At 39.6% G+C, this 27716-nt stretch overlaps 1 protein-coding gene across 1 annotated transcript in view; it reads left to right on the forward strand.

The window, feature by feature from the left end:
- Positions 1–26738, forward strand: part of LIMK1 (LIM domain kinase 1) — a 135694-nt gene extending 108956 nt beyond the window's left edge. The window contains exons 11-14 of the mRNA XM_067159670.2: positions 1506–1745; positions 6570–6724; positions 25918–26024; positions 26546–26738. Coding sequence (XP_067015771.1) covers positions 1506–1745; positions 6570–6724; positions 25918–26024; positions 26546–26736 — 693 coding nt within the window. The 3' untranslated portion in view covers positions 26737–26738. The remainder of the gene's footprint in view (positions 1–1505; positions 1746–6569; positions 6725–25917; positions 26025–26545) is intronic.
- The last annotated feature ends 978 nt before the right edge of the window (positions 26739–27716 follow it).

Raw genomic sequence — 27716 nt, forward strand, 5'->3', positions numbered from 1 at the left:
AGGCAACAGTAAAGGCTGCATTAATTGTCCTTCGTTCATGAAGAAATCAACCAGCAAAACGCCTGCGGAGTCCATAAAACGGTTGCAAGCACCTTTCCATCAGATGGCCTTGACCGGGCCTGGTTCGTCTCTTTGCCGCCATTCCATGCTTGCTTGCTCTGATTGGGGTGTAATGATGCACCCAAGTTTCATCTCAAGTCACAACACAACACAAGAAATCCTCTTCTTTCTCCTTATAGTGATGCAGGAGTCTTTTGACAATCTTCCTGGCGTAAAGTTTTTTGTTCCTAGTTGAGGAGACGAGGAACCCACCTGGCAGACAATTTTCTGAAATTGAGTTAATTTCAGATGATGCTTTGAACACTTCCGTAACTTACTCCTACGGCTAAAACATTTTGCAAAATTTTTATTTGCCGATCTTCACCAATAATGTCACAAATGGCAACAATGTTGTCTGCAGTGATGCTTTTCCGTGGTCTCCTTTCATGAAGTTCATTTTCCACAGCTTGTATTCCTACCACAAATTTTTTAGCCGCCCATTCATACACTGTAAAAGTGTTTCTTCCCCAAACTATGTGCGGAGACATCTCAAAATTTCGGAAGGTCTGGTGCCCTCTTTTGTGAGAAATTTGATAATGATGCCTTACGCAACAGGCGTGTGCACCTCTAGCTCACTCATGGTATACTGAAGCAGCCCACCGTCGTTCGCGCGCGCAAACCCCTTCTTCAGACACCCCTACCATCCTCCTGGCAAAGCCCCGTCTCAGAATTATTACTAACAGCAGCAGTACATTCAAAATCCTGTTTATGTTTGATAGTGTTTAGTTTAAGTGAAATACGGTACATAAAAAAAAACAAAAAACAGTACATAAATAAAGAACCAATTATAAGGAAAGTAATATTGTGTCTTTACCAAATGTACTCACCCGAAATGAGTTGATGTCTTTATGATGTCTCCATACATTATTGAAGTTTCACTCCTGATAAACATTACATCAACTGCTGTTGCTTCTGTCTGCTGCTCAATATAAGTCACTGCCGATTGTAAAGGTGCACTTCCATTAGCATGACTCTTTTTTCCTCTTCATTTTCTTCTTCTTCGTCATCATTGACTTCTAATACTTTGTCCTGCCGAATAACAGCTTCCCCAATATCTTCGTGAGGGAAGCGTGCCTCAAGGACTAACTGAAGTCGAACTAGGGGGAGTCTACTGTATTGGCATTTCACTGTAGTAAGTTTTCTCATTTAAACATTCTCTTTCTTTGTTCCCTGCAGAAATGTCATAATGAGGTTTTGCTGTATTTATGTACATATATAATACTATTTAATTGCACATATATTTTTTTTTATAGGATCAGTACATGTTTGTAAGCGAAGTTATCAATATACTGATAAGTTATCTGGAAAATTAATTGGCTAGTTATTTTTTTTCCTTGTCAGGAATAAAGTTTTGACACACCTGCAGTTTATGTTTTGATCCAAACATTCATTCTTTATTTTTGTAGGACAAGACAGTTGTGGTAGCCGACTTTGGTCTGGCCAGGATAATATCGCAGAACAATGCCATGGGTGCAGACCGACGTCGGTACGGCAACAAGCGCGGGGCGGGTGGCACACGGCGCTGCGAACGGAAGAAGCGCTATACTGTGGTAGGAAATCCGTACTGGATGGCTCCCGAGATGATGAAAGGGAATAAGTACGATGAGAAAGTGGACATTTTCTCCTTTGGCATCGTACTTTGCGAGGTAAGTGCTTTAATACCCAAGGAAGAAAATAGGAATATGTACAAAACATGAATACTGCAACTGGTCAGTGCAGGTAAAGAAAGCTACAGAATTTCATGGTCTTTTTTTCTTTTATGTTTGCCTTGTCTCCTGTTTCTAATGTTCCCTCTACCCGCACTGATCTGTCCTAATGTTAACGTTGTGTTTGTTACTCTCCTTTTTCCCAGTTTCCTCTTTTTTGATGTCCTGTGAATGCTCGAATAATCCGCATTTATGGAGAAACTCCGTTTATGGAGAGAATTTAAAAAGAAAAGAAAATTGGCTTTAATTAGTGTTTTATTTAAAAGAAATTAATCTTACATAATAAACTTCAAAACTGAATACTGTAAAATATACGAGCGGCGGTGAATGTATAATGCAACACATTTTATTTCTCGGCCAATTTCGGTTTTAAAACATTGGAATTTTGTTTGGGACATCTTTGAATATTCCCGCTTTATCTTGTAGAGTTTCATTAATTTCCGATAGGTGGCAGCGCTATAACTAGCCTTCAGAATGATGTCTGTAATGGAGGTGCATACCAAACAGGGAGCAGTTACTGAGTTTCTTTTGGTGGAAGACCAGGACATGACAGATATTCATAGGCACTTGCAGAATGTCTACGGAGACCTGGCAGTGGACAAAAGCATGGTGAGCCTTCTTCACGACAACGCAAGACCTCGCACAAGTCTGCGCACCCAACAGGAGCTCGCTAAACTTCAGTGGACTGTTCTTCCTCATCCACCCTACAGCCCGGATCTCGCGCCTTCTGACTTCCATCTGTTTTGCCCAATGAAGAATGCACTCCGCAGGAAGCACTGCATGGATGATGGGGAAGTTATCGATGCAGCACGTTGTTGGCTCCGACATTGACCAATCGAGTGGTACCATGCAGGCACACAGGCCCTCGCATTACGGTGGCGTAAGGCTGTGGCATCGAACAGAGATTATGTTGAAAAGTAGAGAATTGTAGCAAGAGGATTGGGGAATAACATGGTGTATTTGAATCCTCAATAAAACCAACCTGCTTTTAGAAGAAGAAAAAATGAGTTGCATTATATATTTTGTACATTTGTTTTAAGAAATGCTTCATAATCTTCACATGCTGTTGGGTAGGAAACCTGCTGATCAGAATTGTCATGCGGATTGCTTACCTTCCCCTGATATTTTGTCACTGCGCCTGTGCAAACTGCTCACTGATAATGTTGTGGCAGAAATACTGACCCGCAGCACGTATTTTATTAAAAGTGAGAATTCTCTGAAATTACTTACACATTATTGAACCTTAGATGACAGAACTGTACCAGTCAAAGTTCTAAGCTGAAATATTTCACATAGCGGTTTTCATAGGCACAGGGACGATTTGTAATCAGAGATAGTTTTACCTGCGTTGCAACAAGTGTGCTGTCTGGTATTAACTGTATAGGAACTTGTTGCGCAAAATGCCTGGCGATTACTATTTGTTTTTGAAGCAGTTTTTTTTTTTTGCCAGTCGTGAATACTACTTTCTCTGACATCGTACTTTCTTCCTGTTGTTGCGCAGTTTCCCATGTTCTCTGCATCTTCAATGACCCTAAGTGCATCTTGAACCATCAGCAAGTGATAACAAGAACTTGTAAATGTCGTTCACACTTTTAACGTGCTACTGACGTCACACAGACCAAGGCTGGACAGCTCTATAGTATGATGGGTTCCATTGTTTGAAGTGAAGCAGTACCAACCTTTCGAATAACCCACGCACCCAAGTTTTTCTTCAGTTAACCTTTTGCACTCTTATATTGAGTGGGGCTCGACATTAAAATATTAGACTTGCGCTCCAATGTCGAATTCCACTTGATGTGACAATAGCTTGTACTTTAAGTGTTCTTTTGACGACTGTGCTGTGTTCCAGTGTTGTAGAGCTATCTAACGGTCTTTGAGAGAACTTTTCCCTATTCACTAAGAGAAGGCCTACGACAAGGTGCCTAGAGAGATAAACTCGGAATGCCTAAAAGGTATAGGTGTACCAAACTTCCTGATTAATAAAGTATAGATGCTCTATCAAAAGTGCTTAAGCCATGTCAAAGTAGGGGATCGAAGATCAGATTGGTTTGAAACTAAAAGAGGAGTCCAGCAGGAAGTGCCTTTTCACCACTCCTGTTCATCACTGTCATGGATCAGGTAATAAAATCCATCAAAGAACATTGCAAAAGAGCCTAACATTTCAATATTTGCGGATGATGTTCTGATCCGGGGAATAAATGAAGAAGAAGTAGAGGAGAAACTATATCTGGAATGGCAAGTTTAAAGAATATGAACTAAACATCAGTAAAACAAAAACTGTTGGGAACTCTATTGCAGTCTGTTTCTGACTTCAAATACCTTTGAAGTATCATTTCAAAAGATAACATAGTAAACCAAGAAATAATCGGACTCGGAAAGCTTCTCAATTTTATTTTCAAGTGAGAAATCTACTCAGGATAAAATATCCCAGAAAGCAAAATTGAACATGTTTTATACCTACTTTATTCCAGTTCTCACAACATCCGGTCAACAGAAATGAAATTGATCATAACAGTGAACCAAAAGAGCAGGAAGGACAAGATTAGAAATGAAGCTGGGGGTGAGGAGTAAGGAGGGAGCTCTCCCGGTTCTGGTAATATTGCCAACTGAATGGAAATTAAATCTGAATTGAATTGATAATATGATCGATCTCGCACGGAAGGAGGCTGGCATCAAAATACCTGTTACCGAGCTTTTAGGAAGATGCAGGCTACAGTGGTTTGGACATGTTATGAGGATGGACAGAACGAGAAGAGCAAGGAATTACTTTGACAGAGAAGTGAAAGGGGAGAGGCCAGTTGGGAGGCCAAGGAATCGATGGATAGACACAGTGAAATCGGAGGTCAGAAAGAGGAATGCCAAGTTGGAGGACATAGAGGAACAGAAACTATACTTTGACAGGAAGAAGTGGCGAGTGCTTGTACACGACACCTGGTGCGCGGACTATATAGTTACCGTTGTTGTAATGTGGACGGAAGCAAGAGACTTTCTCGCCTAGCCATAGGAAAGTTCGATAAGCTGCGATGTTTTAAGGGCATCAGGTACTTTCCGTGCAAGCACAAGGCATCTAAAATGCATACAGTACAGTAATCCAATGAATAAAGCACTTGCACAGGGGAGCCAGCATAAATTTCTCCTCACCTTTGAATCGTGTTTTCTTTCCTTTGATTTTTCACTGATGATGTCCTGGACAACTCATTGTTCTCCGTGGTAGTTGATCTCTGCTTCAGTTCTTCTGTAGATTTCTTCCACGACATCCTGCATGTTGCTCCAGCCTCTAAAGCTTCTTCCAGTTTCATGAGGCCATTTTTTATTTCCATTTTTAGATTCTTAAGAGGAATGGCCATGATGTTCTTCAACAGTGATCTTGCAATCTCAAGATGCACCTCTTCTTCATACTGATTCTCCGTTATCTGCTGACCGATATAATCAATCAGATTTAAGTCAATACTCCTACCATTTCCGCCATTGGGCCGATGACCTTCGATGTTAGGCCCCTTTAAACAACAAGCATCATCATCATTTCCGCCATTGTGGATGCTTTCCCTTCATACTCTGACAGCTCCATTGTATCACACTGAATCTCTGCTTCTGCCATCATGCTCATGGGGTATTCTAATTGGCCGTGACTTGAACCGAGGGGATGGTGTCTTGAGCAAGCGCTAGGTGCGCTTGCACTAGGAAACGATCGTCTATCTACTGCAGTGCTACTTCTGCGTGATTTTGATCTTTGGCAGATGGCTGCACACAACAAGATTATTTCACTGCAAGTTTTTCAATATTTCGCCCAATATTCTGTCATTCCAATTGTAAACAAACACTTCTACCCTACAGTGGAGCATAAAATAACCAAGCACAAATCCCAGGTTAATGGGACGATTAGTTCATGAGACAGAGGGCGTATACTTTGGTGTGTTTTGACGTCCATTACTTGGCTGCACGAACCATGCCCTCCCATTCCTTATGTTATGCGTTCACTCTCGCTTTCCTTACTTCAGTCTGGTGTTGTGCTGTTATCGTCTGATTTACTAAAATTCAATTACTTCTCTTTCATTCAAACAGCACCATGCCATCCTTCTGCACCACGCAATATCGTATTTCAAAGTGACAGAGTCAAGTAATTACGAGTCTTAAGAGGTCTCAAGGTGTTGAAAGAATTGTAAGAATTCTCACCAAATGAAGTCAACATTTACATCAATGGTGATTTATATTATCAATCTGCATAAGGAAACGTCCTGTTGAAATATACATCTGCTAGAATACAGCAGAAATTTAAGTCTACATGGTTGCAAGTGGTAAGAGGTCAAACTATTTCAAACACTTTAGAAAAGAAAAAAGAAACACTGATTTGGGCTGGTTCATACATACAAGGAAGGCAGAGATCTTCATCCTTCAAGAATATACCATGGGGAACAGCAGCGTGTGAAGAACAGGAGGCCTATACGACATATGGAGGTCGGTGTCAAGGGGTTAAAAATGAAATTGAACATACGCTTTCACATCATATCGGAAGTAGAAATATAACTAAGAAGTAAGCTGTAGGATGGAAATCACCTATAAAAATGCAAGGTTTGAACAAACTGATTGCCTTTTCATACTGATTTTATTGTGTGTTTGTTTTTCCCCCAACTTTTACAAACATCAGACATAGCAACACTCCACTGTAGTGAGTAAATTTTTTGCCATTATAAATTCTTGTTATAACGGACTTTTACTGTGTTCAGAAGCTCTGTGCTCATTTTATTATGCTGTATTTTGTCGTAGATCATCGGCCGAGTGCATGCAGATCCCGATTATCTCCCTCGTTCATCCGACTTCGGCCTGAACCAGCCTGTTTTCAGAGAGAAGTTCTGCTGTACTTGTCCTGAGCCGTTTTACCGAGTGGCCTTCCTATGCTGTGATCTCAATCCTGACAAAAGGTGAGCCATATATTTGACGAGGTTTAAGTGTGGAAAGACTGCTAGGCTACTATGTTACTAGTGTAGAAATTCTTATTTTGAGAAACATCTTCATCATTTCCATCCTGTTGTCTTCAGTGTGAGATGTGAACAGTGTCTATAACGGGTATTCAAGTTTACTTGAACATTATCCTTGAAAAGGCACCTGAAAGAATGCTTCAAAATGTATCATCCAGTGAAGAAATTGTGAATTGTAGTATATTGATTTCTGTAAAATGTGTAATTCACATATGGTATAAGTATGCCTGTAAAAACGCATATTGTATTCACATGATTTAGATTTTAGTAACAATCAAACATGAAAAGAGATGCTAGCAGACGGCAGGTAACAGTCAAGAGTTATTTGACCGAGCTCGATAGCTGCAGTCGCTTAAGTGCGGCCAGTATCCAGTATTCGGGAGATAGTAGGTTCGAACCCCACTGTCGGCAGCCCTGAAAATGGTTTTCTGTGGTTTCCCATTTTCACACCAGGGAAGTGCTGGGGCTGTACCTTAATTCAGGCCACGGCCGCTTCCTTCCCACTCCTAGCCCTTTCCTGTCCCATCGTCGCCGTAAGACCTATCTGTGTCGATGCGACGTAAAACAACTAGCAAAAAAAAAAAAAAAGGAAAAAAAAAATTATTTGAGGGTTGAGTGTTAAACTCAGAGCTTTTTATCTCGCCTCATATATTTAATTTAAACAAGTACAGTAAAATATTGTTAAAGTGTTTCTGCAGGGGACAAGGCAAAAGGACTTGTTAACATACTACTCAATATACAAATAAAAACTTTTCAACAGGGATGTACAAACACTAGATAAGATTTTTTCTGACGTGAGGGTATTTTATGTCATGTATCCGTGTGTACAGTGCAAACTATATCATTTCTAAAGTTGAAAGGAGAGTATTATAAGGTGTGAAAAACAACAGACAACAAATATGAACCCCACTGTTGGCAACCCTGAAAATGGTTTTCCATGGTTGCCCATTTTCACACCAGGAAAACGTTGGGGCTGTACATTAAGTCCACGGCCGTTTCCTTCCCCACTCCTAGCCCTTTCCTGTCTAGTTGTCGCCATAAGACTTATCTGTGTCGGTGCGACGTTAAGCGGCTAATAATAAAACAAAAACAAATCCAAAAGTATTGCACAGGGGCCAATAAAAATATGAAAGTATTATTGCAGATCTCATTCTTTCTAAAACAAATGTTAGCAGAAGCCTTTTGTTTTGGACAAGTGGGTTATTAAACATTTGGTATTGGTGGTTACACTCGACCATGTTCGGCTGCTAGAGAATTATGTTGGCTGCCGTTTTGAATATCCGACAAAACTTCCACCAACTCGAGTGGTTGAGTCGCAACTCGAAGGTGCGGGTTTCAACATTGGCGTCATATCTGTGCGCTTAAAGATGCAGATGCCAGTCCATTTCCTGACAGATTTTAATTTCGTCAGAATTTCACAACTTTTTCCATATCCGTAACTAGGCTGTCACAAGACAAATATGCACTACACCGGCCAACTTCACACGATTATGTTCTTAATCCAGATATAGATTACCACGCGGCAATATTCGCAACACTTCCCTGTACCACTCAACACAAAATAAATGTATAACTTTTGAATAGAATGGGAAATACTTGCACAAACAGGCTCATTGCGTTATTCAGCAATCTCGCTTCTAACCGTTAAGCAAAACTGAACATTCCTGAGGCTAACAGCTTGCTCCCCGAAGGTGCAACTTAACTATTTTCAGGAATTAAAATTCCTTTTCTTCCCGTTATCACGCAAATCTGGTGACAGCTCTTATCAGAGTTAGGAATTACATTCCTTTCACAAGGGATGTCAAATAACATTTTCAGAAAAAAATGTGATTGTACGAGGGTAGTCACAAAAAGGTGGTCTTTTTTTATAAATACAGAACTCTGTTTGTGTGACTGTTGGTCACAATATTGTGAAGAGTGTTTCCCGCGTTCGCATATAAACATGCGCATGCCACGCTGAGGCACTCAGCCTTGGCTTGGCAGCTGCTGTGAATGGAACTCCCGTTGGATGTTACTGCCAAGTACAAAGTGCGTGCAGTTATTCGGTTTTTTAATGCAAAAGGTACTGAACCGATTGAAATCCATCACCAATTGACATAAGTGTATGGTGAGTCGTGCATGGATGTCAATAATTTTCGTAAGTGGTGTAGAGAGTTTACAGCCGGACGGACTGAAATTCACGACGAACAAACAAAGGAGTGGGAGACCGTCAATTTCCATCGAGACAGTCGTGAAGGTTGAGCAAATCATGTGTGAAGATCGGTGGATCACCTTGGATGATCTCTGCACTTTGGTTCCTGAGGTTTTCCGAAGCGCCGCTCACAACTTCCTGAACAGCATGGCGGCGAGCTGGTATGACATGGGCATACAAAAACTGTCACAGCGTCTAGAAAATGCATCGACCGAAATGGTGATTATGTAGAAAAATAGCTAAATGTTCAAGCTGTAAAATGACGTAAACCATTATAGAAATAAACAGGTCTACGTCTAGGAGACGTTAGTTTTGGGATTACCATCGTACCAAGCGGTAATAGCGAAAATTTGCTACTCTTTAAGTGAGGTATTTTTATATAGATTTAATACAGTGTGGCAGAACTTCGGTGAGACTGAAGGAGAAGAAGATACATTGCTGGAATGAAAAGGTGAAGAAGGTTGTTAAACAAAAGAAGAAAGCATGGCAAGAATGGAATGAAGATAGGAAAGAAGGAAGTAAGATTAAGTATCAGGAAAAAAAATAAATGAAATGGCTTATGGCTTTTAGTGCCGGGAGTGTCCGAGGACATGTTCGGCTCGCCAGGTGCAGGTCTTTTGGTTTGACGCCCGTAGGTGACCTGCACGTCATGATGAGGATGAAATGATGATGAAGACGACACATACACCCAGTCCCCATGCCGGCGAAATTAACCAATGATGGTTAAAATTCCCAACCCTCCGGGAATCGAACCCGGGACCCCTGTGACCAAAGGCCAGCACGCTAACCATTTAGCCATGGAGCCAGACAGTATTAGGAAATTGAAAGTAAGTGTAAAAGAGTGGTAAATGATAATCACTTCAAAATACTAGATGCATGGAACAATCAGTGGCAGAGCCAAAAATCCCTGACACATCATTACTTAATTAAAACCCCATCCGACAGATGAATCACCATCAACAGCATCGTATGCCCTCACTCCATATGAGCACTGCTGAGAGGTTTGGAATTTAATCCAGAATTTTGGCATGTAATCTAGTGATTAGAAATTGTATACCACTACCTCCCCTGCCCTGCCGGTCAACATTCTGATGGTGAAATTTTTTTGACCAGCGGGACTTGAACCAGCTAACCATGGTGTCAGACCATTTAGACTCAATGCCTTAATGATCATGGCCACCAGATGGGCTAAGAAAGGTGACAGGAAGTTATTTGACAATTATCAAGGGATTACACTGTTGTCACAAGTAGCCAAAATATTGGAGAGAATAATGGAAAGGAGGGTGAGAGGAAGTGTGGAAAGAAATTTAGATGGATTTTGAAAGGTCAAAGATAGACCCTATATTTACCATGAGATTACTGATGGAAAAAGATCTGGTGATGGTATTCCTTGATCTAGAGAAGGCATAATAGAGATAATAGGCCTAATAGGTTAATACAGAAAAGGTGTGTGAAACCCTGAGAAGAAAAGGATGTGGAAGGCAATCAAGAGAACTGGTGAAAGCAGTGTATACGAATTGTTTCAGTTATGTCCAGAGTCTAGTGGGGAGAACAGATTGGTTTAGAAACCTAACTGGACTAAGACAGGAAAGTGTATTATCTCCATTCTGGTTATGGATGAAATTCTAAAGGAAACAAAGGCAAGATATGGAGGGGATATGAAAATATTGTTGTTTGTAGATGACATAGTGATCTGGGGAGTCAACAATACAGAAATGCACCGGGTGATTTGGCTGTGTGGTTAGGGGCATGCGACTGTGAGCTTGCATCCCGGAGATAGTGGGTTCGAACCCCACTGTCGGCAGCCCTGAAGATGGTTTTCCGTGCCCATTTTCACACCAGACAAATGCTGGGTCTGTACCTTAATTAAGGCCACAACTGCTTTCTTCCCACTCCTAGGCCTTTCCTATTCCCCTTCATTGCCATAAGACCTATCTGTGTCAGTGCGACGTAAAGCCAATTGTAAAGAAAAAGTGCATATCTGACTAGAGGCTGTACGTGACAATATTGAGAAATATGGTATGAAAATCAGTGTGGAGAAGAGCAAAACAGTGGTGATGACACGAGAAGAAAGAGAAGGAATCTAGTACCAGGGGACAAAATCTTAAGGTTGTTAAATACTTCAGATATTAGGGAAGTGAAATAATGTAAGATGCAAGGTTAGATAAGGAGATCAGCAAAAGTGTACAAGTAGGGAATGCATTCTACCAGAATGTAAGGAACCTGGTGTGGGATGGAGAAGTTTGTATGAAATGTAAAGAGATAATGTACAAGATGTACTATACCCCTATATTAATGTATGCATCACAGACTTGGACTTTGACAGCAAGAACTGAGAATAAAGTTCAGGCCATTGAGATGAAGTTCCTGAGGAATATGGTAGGGAAGACAAGGAGAGACAGAGTAAGAAACGTTGAGGTCAGAAAAGAGATAGGGGTAGAAAAACTGAATGAAATGGAGAATGATTTGGACATGTAATGAAGATGGAGGAGGGAAGAATACCAAAACAAGTGTTGAAGGCTAAGATATAGGGCAAGAGGGAGGCCCAGAGCAAGATGGATGGACTCTGTTAAGAACAGTATAAGAAGGAGAGGACTGGACTGGAATAGTACTGCTGAACAGGAGTGGTGGAAGGAGAGGCAACTGTGGAGAAGTGCCATCAACACCCCAAGCTGACAGGAGCTGGACAAGGGGACATGAAAATGATGATGAATATGATGAGAATCAGGACTTCAAATTTATGACGTGCTAAGCGGGAAGATGTGTTAATGAGGAACGCATAACGAGGTTTCATTGTAACTACAACATTTTTCATTCCATACTCTGAGGGGTGAGGTTGGCCTCTTAGAGGGTAACGCCCTCTCTCAGGCCAGGAGATTTGGGGCAGTGAAGGTTAGACGGTTGGTGGCTGTGGGCTATACCAGGAACTGTCCTGGCATTTGCCTTAGTGCAGGAGAATGGAAAATCACTCTCACAACAGCCGATGTTGGGAACCAGCCTCTTTCCGTCACCTGAATGCAGAGGTATAGAGCCATGGTAGAGGTGTTGGTCGGAGTACGGTGCTGTCGCACCAGGGACCCTCCATTGCCACTTGTAGGCCGAACCCTACTCCGCAATCGTCAACCATACTTAAACAAATGTGCAGTGAAACCTCGTTGAGACATTTCTGTGTGGACAAGGAAAAAGGTGTTAAGCGAGAATACGTACAAATGAATATACAAATAAAAACTACCCAACAGGGATATAGAAACACTACATACGATTTTTTCCAACATGAGGGCATTTTACGTCGTGTATCCGTGGGTATAGTGAAAACTATAGGCCTATCTACCATTTCTAAAGAAGAGAGGAAAGTATTAAGAGGTGTGAAAAACACGAGAGAACAAATATGGAAACCTTCTCTGCTGGAGATTATAAAATAATAAGTACCGGCACAATGAAATATTTGGAAAACACCAGACAACAAATACGAAAACATGCGCACAGGGGCCAATAAAAATATCGAAGTATTATTGCGGATCACACTCTTTCTAAAACAAATGTTAGTAGAAGCCTTTTATTTTGGAACAGTGGGTTATTAAACATTATTCTCTGGTCACACTCTTAGACACTGAATTGGAGGTTACATTCGACCATGTGCAACTGCAAGGAATGACTTTGGCCGCCATTTTGAATCGAACAAAACTTTGACCAACTTGAGTGATCGAGTCGGAACTCGAAGGTGCCAGTTTCAACGTTCGCTACCTCTGCGCGCTATTGCCAGTCCACTTTCTGACAAATTTTAATTTTGTCGTAAGTTATGAAGGAATTTCACATTTTCCATATCCATAACTAGGCTATCACAAGACAAATATGCACTACGCACTTAATTTCACAGGATTATGTTCCTAATCCAGATATTGGCTACCGTATCACGCTACACTTCACTGTACCACTCAACACAAAATACATTTCTACCTTCTGAATGGAATGCGAAATACAAGCACAAACAGGCTCAGTCTGCTATTCAGCAATCTCGCTGCTAACCGGCAAGCAAAACTGAACATCCCTGTGGCTAACAGCTTGCTCCTTGAAAGTTCAACTTATCCTTTGAAGTTCAGGAAGGCCTTTTCCCGTAGTCACGCAACTGTGGCGACGGCTCTTACCCGAGTTGGAAATCATGTCTCTTTCAGAAGGGATGACAAATACAGTAACAATTTCAGGTCTATGAAAAATGTGATCATACTAAGCAGTAATAGCGAAAATTCGTGATGCGATAAGTGAGGTATTTTTATATAGATTTAATACGATGAGAATCGGGACTTCGAATTTACAACGTGCTAAGCGGGAAAACATGTTAATGAGGAACGCACTAACGAGATTTCACTCTATATGTTTCTTTACAAAAATTTGCATTCTGTCACCAATATATATATTTTTTCTTCTTTTTTTTTTTTTAAATGTTTCAGTGGAATAAATTTTGTGATTTCATGTAATTTAACACTTGCTAAACAAATGTACTTTAATTTTGGAAATGTTGGATTTGCTTTTGGAGCAGATCAGACTGGCAGTTACGTGCGGTTTATTTTGCTTGTAAGACCCTGTGGACACATTTATTTACTGAATTCTTCGGGTAAGTTCATGGTAAAATTTGTTAAGCAAATTATATAGTGCATTCTGGGTACTTGATAAGCCCGCCTGGTGGCCTGGTGCCCGGCCCCGTGGTGTAGGGGGCAACGTGTCCGCCTGTCACCCAGCGGCCCCGGGTTTGATTGGTCAGGGGTTTTTAATTGTAAATGATTAATATCCCTGGTACCGGGCGAGTTGGCCATGCAGTTAGGGTTGGCGCAGCTGTGAGCTTGCATCCGGGAAATAGTCTGCAGCCGTGGTTTCCCATTTTCACATCAGGCAAATGCTGGGGCTGTACCTTAATGAAGGCCACGGCTGCTTCCTTCCCGTTCCTAGGCCTTTCCTATCCCATCGTTGCCATAAGACCTATCTGTGTCGGTGTGACGTAAAGCAACTAGCAAAAAAATATATATATCCCTGACCTGGGGACTGGGTGTTTGTGTCGTCCTTAACGTTCCTTTCCTCACATTCAACACTTTACACTTCCGCAATTTCCAAATACACGCAGGTTCCTAACATATGGTGCAAGTAGGGGCAAAAGATCTTTCTAGGTCGACGCTCTGAACAAATAGCATTAAAAAAAAGAAAGACGTGAAGTCCATATGGTCTGACAACATGATTAGCTGATTTGAGTCCCATTGGTCGAGTGGCCCACATCCTCACAGAGTGCGCCGATCTCTCTGGCCTACGACGGAACCTCGACCTGCAGGAAACACTCAAGCGCGTGCTAGCCGATGACACAACAGACATTTCCAATGACATGAAATTATTACATTCGACCAAAAAGGGAAAACTGATGAATGTTTTGGAAAATTTAGAAATTTACCTTACACAAAAATGTAATTCTGAATCAAGTTTAAATGAGAAAAGTACAGAAGATAACCCACTGTTTAGGCTAGCATATAATCATTTTAGGAACAAAAAGAAGAAGAAAAGAAGAAAAACTTGAAGATCCTAAATTTGTGTAGTGTTCTCATTCAGATCAACCAAAATTGTATGTATTGATCATTTTTATAATATTTCATAAGTTCTCTTTACTCTTTGATATGATGTATTGGGACACAATACTCCTTCAAATTGTAAAACAAAAGATTGTGTCATATTGTGTTATTCTTTGGTCTAACCACTGATGAAGGGAATGGTTGAGATTTCCCGAAACATGTATGGTTTAATTAATAATGTTTCTTTCATTTAATGAGTGTATTGATCAAGGCGGATTTAAATAAACTATTATAAATAGTTATATTATACATCCCCTTTATGTGCGACAGTGGATTAATCAAGGGTATGTAAATTACAAGTGTACTATTACTCAGAGAACGCACATTCCCTTTTGATTCGTTCGTAATTTTTACGGCCTAATTCAATAAATTTTTGTTTTATTTTATACTCAATCAATCAATATTCTAAAGGCTAATGCCTTCTCGATGCCACCACTCTCTTCTTTCATTGGCTGTTCGTTTCAGTTCCATGTAATTGTCACAACCTAACCTCTTCTTGAAGTCGTCCAAATACTTCATCCAAGGTCTTTCTCTCCCTTTCTTTCCCAGCACTTTCTCTTCAAGAATGTTAGTGATGAAAGTATTGCGTCTGATGACATGTCCAATAAATTTTAATTTCCTGTTTTACATTTCCTTTAAAAATATTCGCTCTTCTTTAACTTCCCTTAAGACTTCCAGGTTGGTTTTTCTTTCCGTTCAGCTCGTTCTGGTCATTTTCCATGGATGAACCTATACATATTGGACGGCATAGAATGGAGAAGGCAATGGGAAACCACTCCATTAAAGATCCTAAGGATATCCCAAGTAGAATGCAACCATGGAAGCTGACATTAATGAGGAAATGTTAACTACTGATCATGGGTTTCGGAACCCAAGATCTGGCAGGAGAGGTAAGAGGATTTCTCGGGTCATTAGCAAGCGAAATCTCTCTAAAACCGCTATGAAGATGGGAACATGGAATGTACAAACGCTATTGAAAGCGGGAAAACTGGATGAAGTGAAAGACCAGATGAGGAAGAGATAGATATATTAAGTATGTGTGAGACAAGATGGGAAGGAAATGGAGACTTCTACAGTGATGAGTTTAGAGTAATTTATAGTAGTGGAGAGAAAAGAGCAAAGCATGGAGTGGCACTTATAATAAGAGGAAAATAGTCAAATATTGTTTGCATTACCTACCATATCAGGGACTGGTTAATGATGGTGAAAATTAATATTGCACCTGTAGACTTGGTAATAATTCAGACATATTTCCCAACATCGGCTCATAACTTGGAAGAAGTGGAGACTATGTAAGAAGATATTGAAGAACTATTAAAACTAACTAAAGAAAAAGATAATGTCGCAATAATGGGCGATTTTAATGCAATAGTGGGATCCCATACAGGCAATAAGGCAGTAGGAAATTTTGGTCAGGGGAAACAAATGAAAGAGGTGAAACTTTGGTAGATTTCTGCAGTCCAAATGATATGGTTATCACAAACACATTATTTGAAGTTCCTCTTAGAAGAAGGTACACATGGGAGGCGCCAGACAAAAGACGATTTCAGTTAGATTATATACTAATGAAGCAAAGATACAGGAATCAGATAAAATCATGCCACAGCTACCCAGGTCCTGATATAGATAGTGACCATACACTTGTGTTAGCCAAGTGCAACATTAGTTTTAAAAGAACCAAAATATCTTTCAAAAAGAAGTGGAGACTAGAAGGACTGAAAAAAGCAGCAACAAAGGTGGCTTTTGAAGAATGAACAAATAAAGTAGATAACGGAAGTGATGAGCCAATGCAGTGGAATAACATCAAGATAAGATAATTGAAGCAACAAATGAGCTTTTAGGAAAAAGGAAATTGGAGCCCAGAAAACCTTGGATGACAGAAGAAATACTAAACCTAATTCAAGAAAGGAATAAGCTCAGGATGGAAAACAATGTAGATGACTACAAAAGGATTAAAAATCAGATCACAACCAAATGCAGAGAAGAAAAAGAGAAATGGACTAAAAGCATTGCTGAAGAGATAGAAGAAGATATAAAAAAGGGACAACAGGATCAAGTTTATCAGAAAATCAGTGCCCTTCAGTACAAAAATAGAACCAAATCTGCAGTAGTAACAAAGAAGGAACATTACTGGTAGACAACGATATGTGCTCGCTCTAAAGAATAGATAGAACAACTTCAAGAATGAAAATAAGCTAGATTTCATGCGAAAACCCTGGATTAAATTCCAAACCCCTTCACAGTGCTCATATGGAGTTAGGGTATATGTTGCTGTTGATAGTGATTTGACCAGGTGAGTTGGCCACGCGGTTAGGGGCGCGTAGCTGTGAGGTCGCATCCGGGAGATTGTGGGTTCGAGTCCCACTGTAGGTAGCCCTGAAGATGGTTTTCAGTGGTTTCCCATTTTCACACCAGGCAAATGCTGGGGCTGTACCTTAATTAAGGCCACGGCCGCTTCCTTCCCATTCCTAGGCCTTTCCTGTCCCATTGTCGCCATAAGACTTATCTGTGTCGGTGCGATGTAAAGCAAATAGCAAAAAAAAAAAAAAAATAAATAAATAAATAAATAGTGATTTGCCTGTTGGATGGAGACATAAAGCTTTGAGCAGACCCTTTGGTGTTATTCATTAGGTGTAGGCTATGTGCTGCACTGGGTTTAACTCCCCCCCCGCCTTTCCTACTATCATATGAGTAGTCTTTTTCGGTTTCCTGAAAAATTTAACCATTTGGAGATGGCCGGTTTTGCAAATAGAAGACTCATGTATCACATTGTTCATTTCATCTCATTAACTCCTCTGATGAGGCTGACGTCAGGAAGGGCATCCGGTCATAAAAGCTCGCTACAGAGATTCATCAAAATTTATCATTTTCATGTTCCATATTGATGACAATATAATTCTTTTTCTTGTTCTTCCTGATACGTTTCTGCTTGTTTAGGTCATTGAAAAATGTAATTCTTCTTCTTCTTCTTCTTCTTCTTTTATGACCACATAGGATCACTTTAGTCAGTCCGTCGTTCAGGTCTCTTTGAAGGGATTGTTCGGGCTTTGCGGTCCTCCCAGTACTTCTTCAGACGCTCCGATCTTCGTGCCCTTTCCTCAGTTGAAAATGTGCGTGTTGTTGATTTGTTTTGTGTAAGGGTAAAGCGGAGGTTTGTATTCTTGAGTTTTGTATTCAATTTTATCTTATTTTTGGTGTCTTCTGTTGTAAGGCCTATTTCCTTCAGATCCTCTCTTACTTCTCTGATCCATTTACATCCTGTTGTGGTATTTTTTGAGACGAGATTGTGTTGTACTAGTTGTTTCAGAAGTCTCGAGTCCTGCATCCTCATGATATGTCCAAAGAATCCCAGTCTCCTCTTACGCATAGTATCTGTAATAGGTTCTAGCTCTTTGTACACGACTTTGTTAGGTATTAACCGCCACTGTCCATCTTTCTGATATTTTTTGTTGATACAGGTTCTTCCAATCCTCCTTTCAATTTTCTGAAGTCTGTCAGTCTTTGATTGTTTATTCAGGTAAAAGAGTGTTTCTGCTGCATATGTAGCTTCCGGTTTTATAACTGTGTTGTAGTGTTTTATTTTTGTATTTATTGATAGACATTTCTTTTTGTAGATATCCCATGTTAATTTTTGTGCTTTAGCTAATCTATTTGTTCTTACTTCGATTGAGATTTTTTCATTTAAGTTATGTGTTATTACTTCTCCAAGATATTTAAACTGAATTACTATTTTGATTTTATTACCATTTATGGTGACTTCTTTTAGCTGTGTTGGTTTTTGGGGTATAATTTCTGTTTTTTCAAATGATATTTTGAGGCCAATTTTATTTGCAATGTTTTTAAGTTCTGATATCTGGGTTTTTGCTTCTTTTATGTCCACTGCTAGTAATGCTAAATCGTCAGCAAAACCCAGGCAATTTGTTTTGATTTTTCGGCCAATCTTTATTTTGGGGGGACATTTTCTAAACCATTCCCTCATTACCATTTCTAGAGCACAGTTAAATAATAGTGGTGAGAGCCCATCTCCCTGCCGTAGTCCAGTTTTAATTTCAAATGTCTCTGATGTTTCACCCCTAAACTTCACTTTTGACTTGGTATTGGTGAGAGTCAATTTTATCATGTTTATTAATTTGGGGTGTAGTCCAAGGTGTCTTAAAATTTTAAACAGAGATTCTCTATGGATGCAATCATAAGCTTTCTTGAAATCTACAAATGTTATCACCATATCTCTGTTTCTTCTCCTGTTATAGTCCATTATCAACTTAAGACTCATGATCTGATCAGGACAGCTCCTCCAGGGTCTGAAACCTCCTTGATATTCTCCTAGTTCTTTCTCAAGTTGTAAACTTATCCTATTAAGGATGATTATTGAAAATATTTTGTATGTTATGTCTAGGAGAGAGATTCCCCTGTAGTTATTAGGGTCGGTTTTGTCCCCTTTTTCGTGCAGAGGATGAATGAGGGCTGTTGTCCAGTGTTCTGGTAGTTCTTCTTTAATCCAGATAGAGACAAGTTGTTGATGGAGGGCAACTTTTGCTGAGGTTCCTGCATATTTCCAGATTTCCGCAAAGGTCTGATCTTCTCCTGGCGCTTTGTAGTTTTTTAATTTATTCAGAGCTTGGTAGACTTTCTTTATTGTGGGGGGATTGATGTTTTTATCGGGGTGTTGGTGTCCAAATGAAGGAGTTCTGTAGGTTCCTCACAATTTAAAAGCTTGTTGAAATGTTTAGCCAGAATTTCTGCATTGTCTTTATTGTTATGGGCCAGCTTACCATCTTCATCCTTCATCAGTAGGGTCGGGGGTTCATATTTTTGGAGCTGCTTTCTGAAGGTTTTGTAGTAGTCCCTTGATTTAGTTTTACTGAACTGTTCTTCAATTAACTGCAGGGTGTCCTTATGATGTCTTTTTATTCTTCTTAAGACTTGGGTAGTTTCTTTTCTCTGTTTTACTAGCTTTTGATAGGATATTTCTGTCTTTTGGGACTGATGTAATAGCCATGCCTGATGTCTTTTCTCCACTGTTTCATCACATTCACTGTTCCACCATTGGTGTTTTTTACGTGGTTTAATTGGAGCTAGGTCTTCTGCAATTTGTTTAAGGTTGTGTACTAAGTCTTCAAGTTTGTCTGTGATTTTTATTTTTTCAGTTGCTTTCTGGTAATTTTTGTTGTTGATTAGCTGGGTAGGATCTATTTTTCTTTTAGCTTTAAGGGCTTGCTTTTGTTGTCTCCTCTGGGGAGTGAGTTTAATTTTAATTTTAACTACATAGTGATCTGAACCTGTGTCTATTCCTCGGAGGACTTTGACGTTATAGATCTCTTTGTGGTGGTATTTGTCCATGCAGACGTGGTCCAGTTGCCATTCTCCTTTAGTGTAGTCAGGGTGTTTCCATGTTTTGAGTTTTTGAGCTTTCCTCTTAAAACATGTAGATTTTGAGATTAAATTATGGTTTCTACACAGGTCAACTAGTCTCTCTCCATTTTTATTTGTTTTCTTGTGTGCTGGCCATTTTCCGATGATGTCACGGTATTTTCTTTCTCTGCCTAGTTGAGCGTTGAAGTCACCTATTAATAATTTTATATGGTGTTTGGGGATGTTATCTATGGTCTGGTCCAATAGGTCCCAAAATTCTCCTGTTTCCTCCTGGTCTTTTGAGGAGTTGTTTTTATCATTAGTGGGAGCATGGGCATTTATTATAGTATAGATTTTATTAGATGCCTTTAAGGTGAGCGTTGAGAGTCGTGGAGACTGTGATCTGAATTCTTGAACTGAGTTTATTATTTTAAGGCTGACCAAAAATCCTGTTCCAAATTGTGGGACATTCTTCATCACTCTCTTCCCGGGTATACCTTTATAAAGTCTGTACCCTTGAGATTCCAAGGCATCCTGGTCAGTGTTTCTAATTTCCTGTAATCCCATGTAATTATTGTAGATAAATGAGATAATCCACCTAATCAATACAATACAATATAAAATTACTTCAGTTTTAATCATACTCTAGTTTGGGCCTATTGATATTAGGCTGTCATGAGCGACAAGGTCTTAAAACATTTAAAAAACGAATTGGCCATACATATAAGAAAAATAGATATCATGATACTCGAAAATAGTTTTGATCTAATATTCAATATGCACTAAAATAAGTCACTGTCTTGAGGATGTAACGCAACACTTGAAAATTCTTATGATCTGTTGATATACAGTAAAACCTCGATAGAACGTTTTTCAAGGGAGAGGGGGAAAATGACGATGGATACGGGAAAATGATAAATGCAGGTGACATAAAAAATAGGGGGGGAAAGCAAAGTAATAAAATACGGGTACTTTATTTGAGCATTTTTTGTCATGTAAATATAACAACAACAATAATAATAATGGCATGTGACCTCTGAAGCTGAGTGCAGGTCTTTCGAGTTGTCGTGTGATAGATGATCTCCGAGTACTGATGAAAATTTGGCCCTACCTAAGGTTTATCCTAATGCGTAAGTCACCGCGCTCACATACAGCCCCCAAACCGTCGGATTTAAACAAGGATCGAGACCCCTTGAACCGAAGGCCAACACGCGCTAACCATTTAGTCATGGAGCCGAACATGCTCATAACAGTATCAAAATATTGCAACCATGATATACGATATGAAAATAAAAGCGTGACTTTTACGCCACGTTGTTTCAGTTTTCTTTACATCTCATAATAACTGAAAACCTTTAAGGTCAGTTCTCTTATTGCAAATTAATGTTACACATGGATGTTACAGTGATAACCTGTAATTTGGTAAAGATTCCATAGACCCTTTGCGAATGGTAGGTTAGAGATCCCTCACGGCGTGGCTTGGACGATGTCACAGAGGTTAGAAATTCAACATGGCGTGCCTCGGATGATTTCACAGTGGACTATCCGAGGCTGCCAACTTACTTTCAATACCAGGCAATTGAAAATATTATTGGTCTAGCTTGGTTATGCCCGGCTTTTAACTAGACAATTGGGCAGGGGACAACAAAGTGGTCAACAGGCTTCTAGCATCCCACACACTCCACAAGGTACAACACGATTAACAACCCTGTAACTAATTAAAACGTACCCGGCACACACCATGACTATTTTAAACTGTGTGATTTTCTCATTTTCAACAAAGGTGGCAGCCATAGCTAGCCAGTAGCAACACAGAAAATGGTGGCAAATTTGAGTTTTACAGTGCCTCCATTTTAATTCTCGTAAATAAAAATACTTCTAGCAGTTGGTTGGTGGGTCGAGGAGAAGCATAGGCCCCCAGAAGACTCATAACGAGGCTGCGCATGAATAACTTGCGCACAGCACTCCAGTCTACAAGATCCTTGCTCAAGACTAGCAACTCTGAATCGCTCATACATTCTCGCTTAACAGGTTGCTGCTATTATATGCTGAAGTATTGAGCTGTCTCTATAAATTTAAAACAATCTTTTCCATTTTTTTTCTTACGAGGAACGATAGATGCGGGGATGGTTTATATGGAACATTTTTGGGACCGAATAAATTGAACGATGAATACGGGAAAACAACAGTTCTGGGAATGATGCGTCGAGGTTCTACTGTCCTGAAGATCTATGAATAATTCGTTAAACGCTTGTATAAAATTAAAAGTAATAATTGGTGAAAAATTTAGAATAGATTGATATTAAATTAGATCTTAGTTAATTGTTATGAAACCTAATATAATCATTAAAAAAACATAAAATAAACATAATCGTCTAAAATGTAACATTCTTTGTTATGATCGTCAGTTTTTCTTGTTGTTTTCACCATTATCTGATTGTGTTTGGTTGAACAGCGAATTTACGGATGGAGCCCCGCACACAATTCTTATCGGCAAAAGTAAGAACCTTTAGTTTAAAAGAAGCAGAATAACTTTTTCGCTTACTGGTAATGTTACCAGTCATACCAGTACACAACTAATTTCAGTGATGTTGTAACTTGCCCTGACTACCTGTGGGTTACTGTTATTTGACTTGAATGACTATTGGCTGACAAAGTGTATTGACAAAGACATGAGTGAGAGGGATGGCTCAAGGTGGCTGGCTTGGAAAGCGGCCTTGGGGCAGGGGTTTCAGAGTTATTTTTATAACAGCAGCTAGCCAGAACCTTTCTCCCGTTTATGAAATCCACGAAGTAACCCACGGTAACAGTAATTTGTACGTACACTACTGATATTTAATGCAAGAACGTCTGCGGAATACCGTATCGAAAATAGCAATAACCGGATCATTTCCCATTATACAATGCGTAGTAAAAGGAACTCTGTAGTAAACATGCATCGTTAGTTACCTGTATTTCAGGTCTAATGTGCAAGGCAAAAATTATTTTTCTTTTTCCTGACCAAAAAACTTGGGGAGGATCTTATATACGATGGCGTTTTATACGTGAGTAAATACGGTAATGCTGAATGAGTTGTAGGTAGCCATTTGTACTCATGACAGAAAGATTGGATATATTCCACCTCCACCCACTACCCTTTACTAACGAGGACATTAATTGTGGACTGGTCGAAACTGCTGAAAGACAGCAAGGAACTGAACCCGGGCCTCGTATACAAATGAATAAAGCATCAAAGGCAAGAACCCAAGACAGAAATAGGTTAAAATAGATTAGGGTTTATTATCATAAAATTGGCTGAAGCAATATGAGATGGCCACGTAACAAACAAAAGGATACGTAAGGAAAAATGTTACTCGCATACATATTCTTGGAGGCTATTTTCTTTTAAAATGCATAGGAGTCTCTTACTTCCTCAGGAACAATCTCATCAACTTCTTCACTTATCTCATTTTTTTTATAGCTACAGTACATATGGATGGATAATATCAATAGATTCAGACAATACCAACAAATGGTACTCTGAATTTTTCACAAAACATTTCTTTTGTGAAAGTGGAACCTCGATCAAAGAATATAATGTGATCAATAATATATATATTATATTGGCAGTTAAACCCGAAAAGTAATTGCAACCGTTCCAGAACAAAATGAGGCCAAACTTCAGTCCCCAAGACATCAACAATCTCCAAAAAGTAGCCTCTCTCAGAATTTAAAATGGTATAGAAGCACTTCAGCCAAAAAGAATAATCACAGAACACAAAGAGGTTATAGGGAGGAAGAAAAAGGGGGCATATCCATAGCTACAGAAGTGAAAAAAACATAGTCAAAGATGATATGTAAGACATAGAATAAGATCCTAAAATATAAAAATAAGAGGGCTAAACCAGCCAGGAGCTGAGACAAGGTAATCAAACAACCTTAACAGAAAAACTGAAGGTTACATCCATAAGGTACCAAAAAAAACCAACACAGGCCCAACATTCATACAACACATCCACACATGCACATGTAGAGACCAGATGCGCATGCAACATAAAATGCAGAATCAAGACACACCGCGATAAAAACCGCAGTAGCATGAGGGAAGTGAGTCAAAGGCTCATGAACTCAATCTGAGAGTTCAGATCAAATAATCAGGGTGGTCGCAATACAGGGCAAGGCTCACCTAGTCCTTACAATATTCAAACTACAAATATGCTAAGGAACATATTCATGTCACCCCTGATAGCGAACATGAATTGTGTGGAATTAGCATTTTAAATATACATCACAACATGAGCTCAAGTAAGACGTCGCAGTAGGAGAGAAAGAAGCAGGTCTCAAATGAAAAATCTTCATAATCAAACAACATCACACACACCTCTATCAAAATGGGTCAGTGTTACTTTTTTTTTGCCCCTTCGTAGGAACAAATATATATATCAAGTAAATTATAAAGTAAAGGGAAAAGTGAAAATTAATCTGCCACAATAAAAATAAAGAACAAAGAACATTATTGGGATCACAAGGAACACTAGCCTAGTATAGCTGTGGCAACCCAAGGGAAGTAGTAAAATAATTAAATACCTGGAATAAGAATCCACACATATTAACAGATCCTGTACATTGACTCAAAGCAGAGAACCGTGTATGGAAAAGTATAAATGTTTTTAAAGTACCATTTAAATGATAAGAAACACATTTCATAGCTCTGCCTCTCCATCTTTTTAACCAAGGCTTCCATTCTATTCTCTTAAAGACAAAGCAAAGTTTGGATAGAAAGAAATGCTTTGGAAATTCATAATGGCATGAGGCGCCATCTGTCATAACCGGGAGGAAGTAGATGTCAAGTCACAGAACAGTTACCATATTCAAATAACAGACATATGATATAGATATCAGGGAATAGAATAACAAGACCATTTGAGGAATAAAATATTAACACGCGAGAGGTTGCACCCGCGGCAATTTGCCGCACTTTTAAATATTTGTTAATAATTTTGTTGCTAGCCGCTGTGGGGCTTAGGGCTCTCGTTTCATCCCTCCCCTCCCTCTCTCTCGCCTGACGTTGATTATCGTCAGTGAATTGCCTGCTGCGTTCCGGAGTAGTTTAAGTTTTCTTTCACTCTCGCATCTGCCGCGGCATATTGCCTTCACGCGACCCCTCGCGTAGTGCATTCTTACATGGCTGCATTTCCAAGAAAAGTAAAGTTCATGAGGTTTATGGTGGCTTTCAGTGAAGTGTGGTGCTGTAGTTTTATCTTGAATTGTGACCATATCATTTATTGAAATGTACAAATGGAAACGTTGCGGCAATTTGCTCACGCACAACCTATGCGCTCTTTAAAAACTCTCATAACTTTATCAGATTTTGCGACAAAATTAATTATTTTTTTTACATTGAGAAAATATTGTTACTGGGTAATTATGTTAGTACTAGTCGAAAGGCAGTTACACAGGGTACATATTAATATTTTTATCAGAGCATTCACCGCCAAAGGAAAATAGCAGCTCATTAAAATATGAAGCGTGAGCAATTTGCCTTCACGCGACCTCTCGCGTTCTAAAACGGGTGCGACCTCTCACGTGTTAATACCACTAGGTGTGGCACACACCAAAGTTTACAAAAACCAAGTCTGTAGTTTTACTTGACTGTTGAAGTCAGCATCACCTCTCAGTTTCTTCCTACCCTTCATGGTGAAGGTGGACTGATTGTAATAGTGATTGAACATGAGTACACAAAGAAAGACCAATTTAAAACACCTAGTCTTTCAGCATTTCAGCACATGCAGCTATCATCCGAGGGTAGGAAGATTAGCAGGCGAAGGAAGACATTGTGTGGTCTAATTGGCACCAGTTAATGGGCTAATGGAGATTTTTGTCCTTTACATTTCACGACCACGAAAAATTTTCACAGTTTGAATTTAACTCGTGATATCTGTACACCCAAATCCTAATGAAAATAGCCACCAACAGCTAATGTTGCATTGTCCTGTCTCTCACAGACCTCCGTTCGAGGTGATGGAAGTGTGGTTAGAAGGGTTGGCTATGCATCTCTCTGTTGGTGCAGCCCTCCCACAGGACCTGGAGTTTGACATCTACCATTACACAGGTGAGTAGGATGATCTTCTTCTTCTTCTTTTTTCTAATTGTTGTTGTTATTGTTGTTGTTGTTATTTAATGCAGCAGATGCCTAAATATAATCATTGTAAGAAAGTAAAGTTTGTACATGCGGATACAGCCATGTGGTCACTGAACCCACAGTTGTTATATCGTCTGCCCTGAATTTTATTTGTTTTGGTGGCATTTGAGCTTGCCATAATTTGCTTTTTAAGTCAAACAATGTATTACCACTATAGGACACAAAACTAGATCGTGGGTCGATGGCACTATTTTCGGACAGTGTGCTGTCTTTTTGGCATTTTTGGCCAAACTTCTTTAACCTTTGTCTAGATAAGAATAAATTGACAAGATATATTACAAGTGAATTATATTACTTGATATATTGTATTGAAAAGATGGACCCTCTTGTCAATTTATTCTTATAATTGCACTTCAGTACAGAACAAAAATGAAATTTATAGCTTATAACCTCTGTCTAGCTCTCAAAGAATGATTGAAATATATGTGCAGGTCGAAGTCCGAGTTCGTCAGAATCAACCACTCCAGAGGCCTTAACGCCATCTGCGAATCCTCCTCCACTACAACCGATAAAGGAGGGTTGCTGTCAGCAGAGCCCCCTGATAACCCCTCCTCGAAACCGAACGACTGGCGGATCAACGCCTGTACGATCTCCCTCTCCAGTGGAGAGTACTGCACTGTAATGTTGCTGCTTCTGATCAGGTAATAAATGATCTTCTCACAGCTTGCATGGCCTAAGGCGGTCTCTTTAGTCTCCGCATACCAGAGGGAGTTTGCCATTCGACGAGGAGCTTCTAGCAGCCGCATCTTGCTCATTGAAGTGAAGACGTGCAGCCTTCGGTAGCCTTAAGATATTTCATGCATTACATTGTAGTCTTCTGAATGTTCTGTGACCACAAGCATTTCGATACGTCTTATGTTTAAAGTGCAATGCATGAAGTTTAGGCAAATTTTTAATTGATGGTTATACTTGAGCAATATTAAAAGAAATTTGTGTTCTTCTCCTGTGTTTTCGGATCTGTTCTAAAGTATCTAGGAGAGTGTTAGATGATTTTACAGTTCAGTCTCCAGGAAGCGACTCCATAATTAACTATTAACACTTTGCAAACTAATGTATTTGGGCAATGATTATCTTCTGTTCTCTAATTTACATTTGTCATTAGATCAACATTCCTGTACTTCCTTATATAGAGAAACAGGTATGTGAAAAGGAGCACACAGTTGGATAAACAACGACATGACACTGTGGAAAGAGGAGGAGGCAAGGACAAACATGAAAACACAAAATAACTAGGACAGTCTCTGTTCTGCTGCATTCATTTCTCTGCTCACCTTGATGAGATCGTTTTTGCTTCCCAGCTTCATCAGGAGGGAATTCAACACTCATTCAGGGGCCATCTTGATACATTTTCCTTCTTGTTGTGGGATAAAATGAAAGAAAATGGAATATCGGATTAAGATGAATATGGGTGATGAAACACTGGGAACACTGGGCCTTATTAAGATCTTATTTTCGTGAGTTTGTCCTGTATTCCTTGTCATTTACACCTATACAATAAAACCTCATTAATTCAAAGTCATTGGGATGCAAACGTTTAACTTCAAATTAAATGATTTTGAATTAACTGCCAACTCATAATTCAGAAATGCCAACCCTTGCCAC

This window comes from Anabrus simplex, chromosome X (genome assembly GCF_040414725.1).
Source record: "Anabrus simplex isolate iqAnaSimp1 chromosome X, ASM4041472v1, whole genome shotgun sequence".
Classification (NCBI taxonomy): Eukaryota; Metazoa; Arthropoda; class Insecta; order Orthoptera; family Tettigoniidae; genus Anabrus; species Anabrus simplex.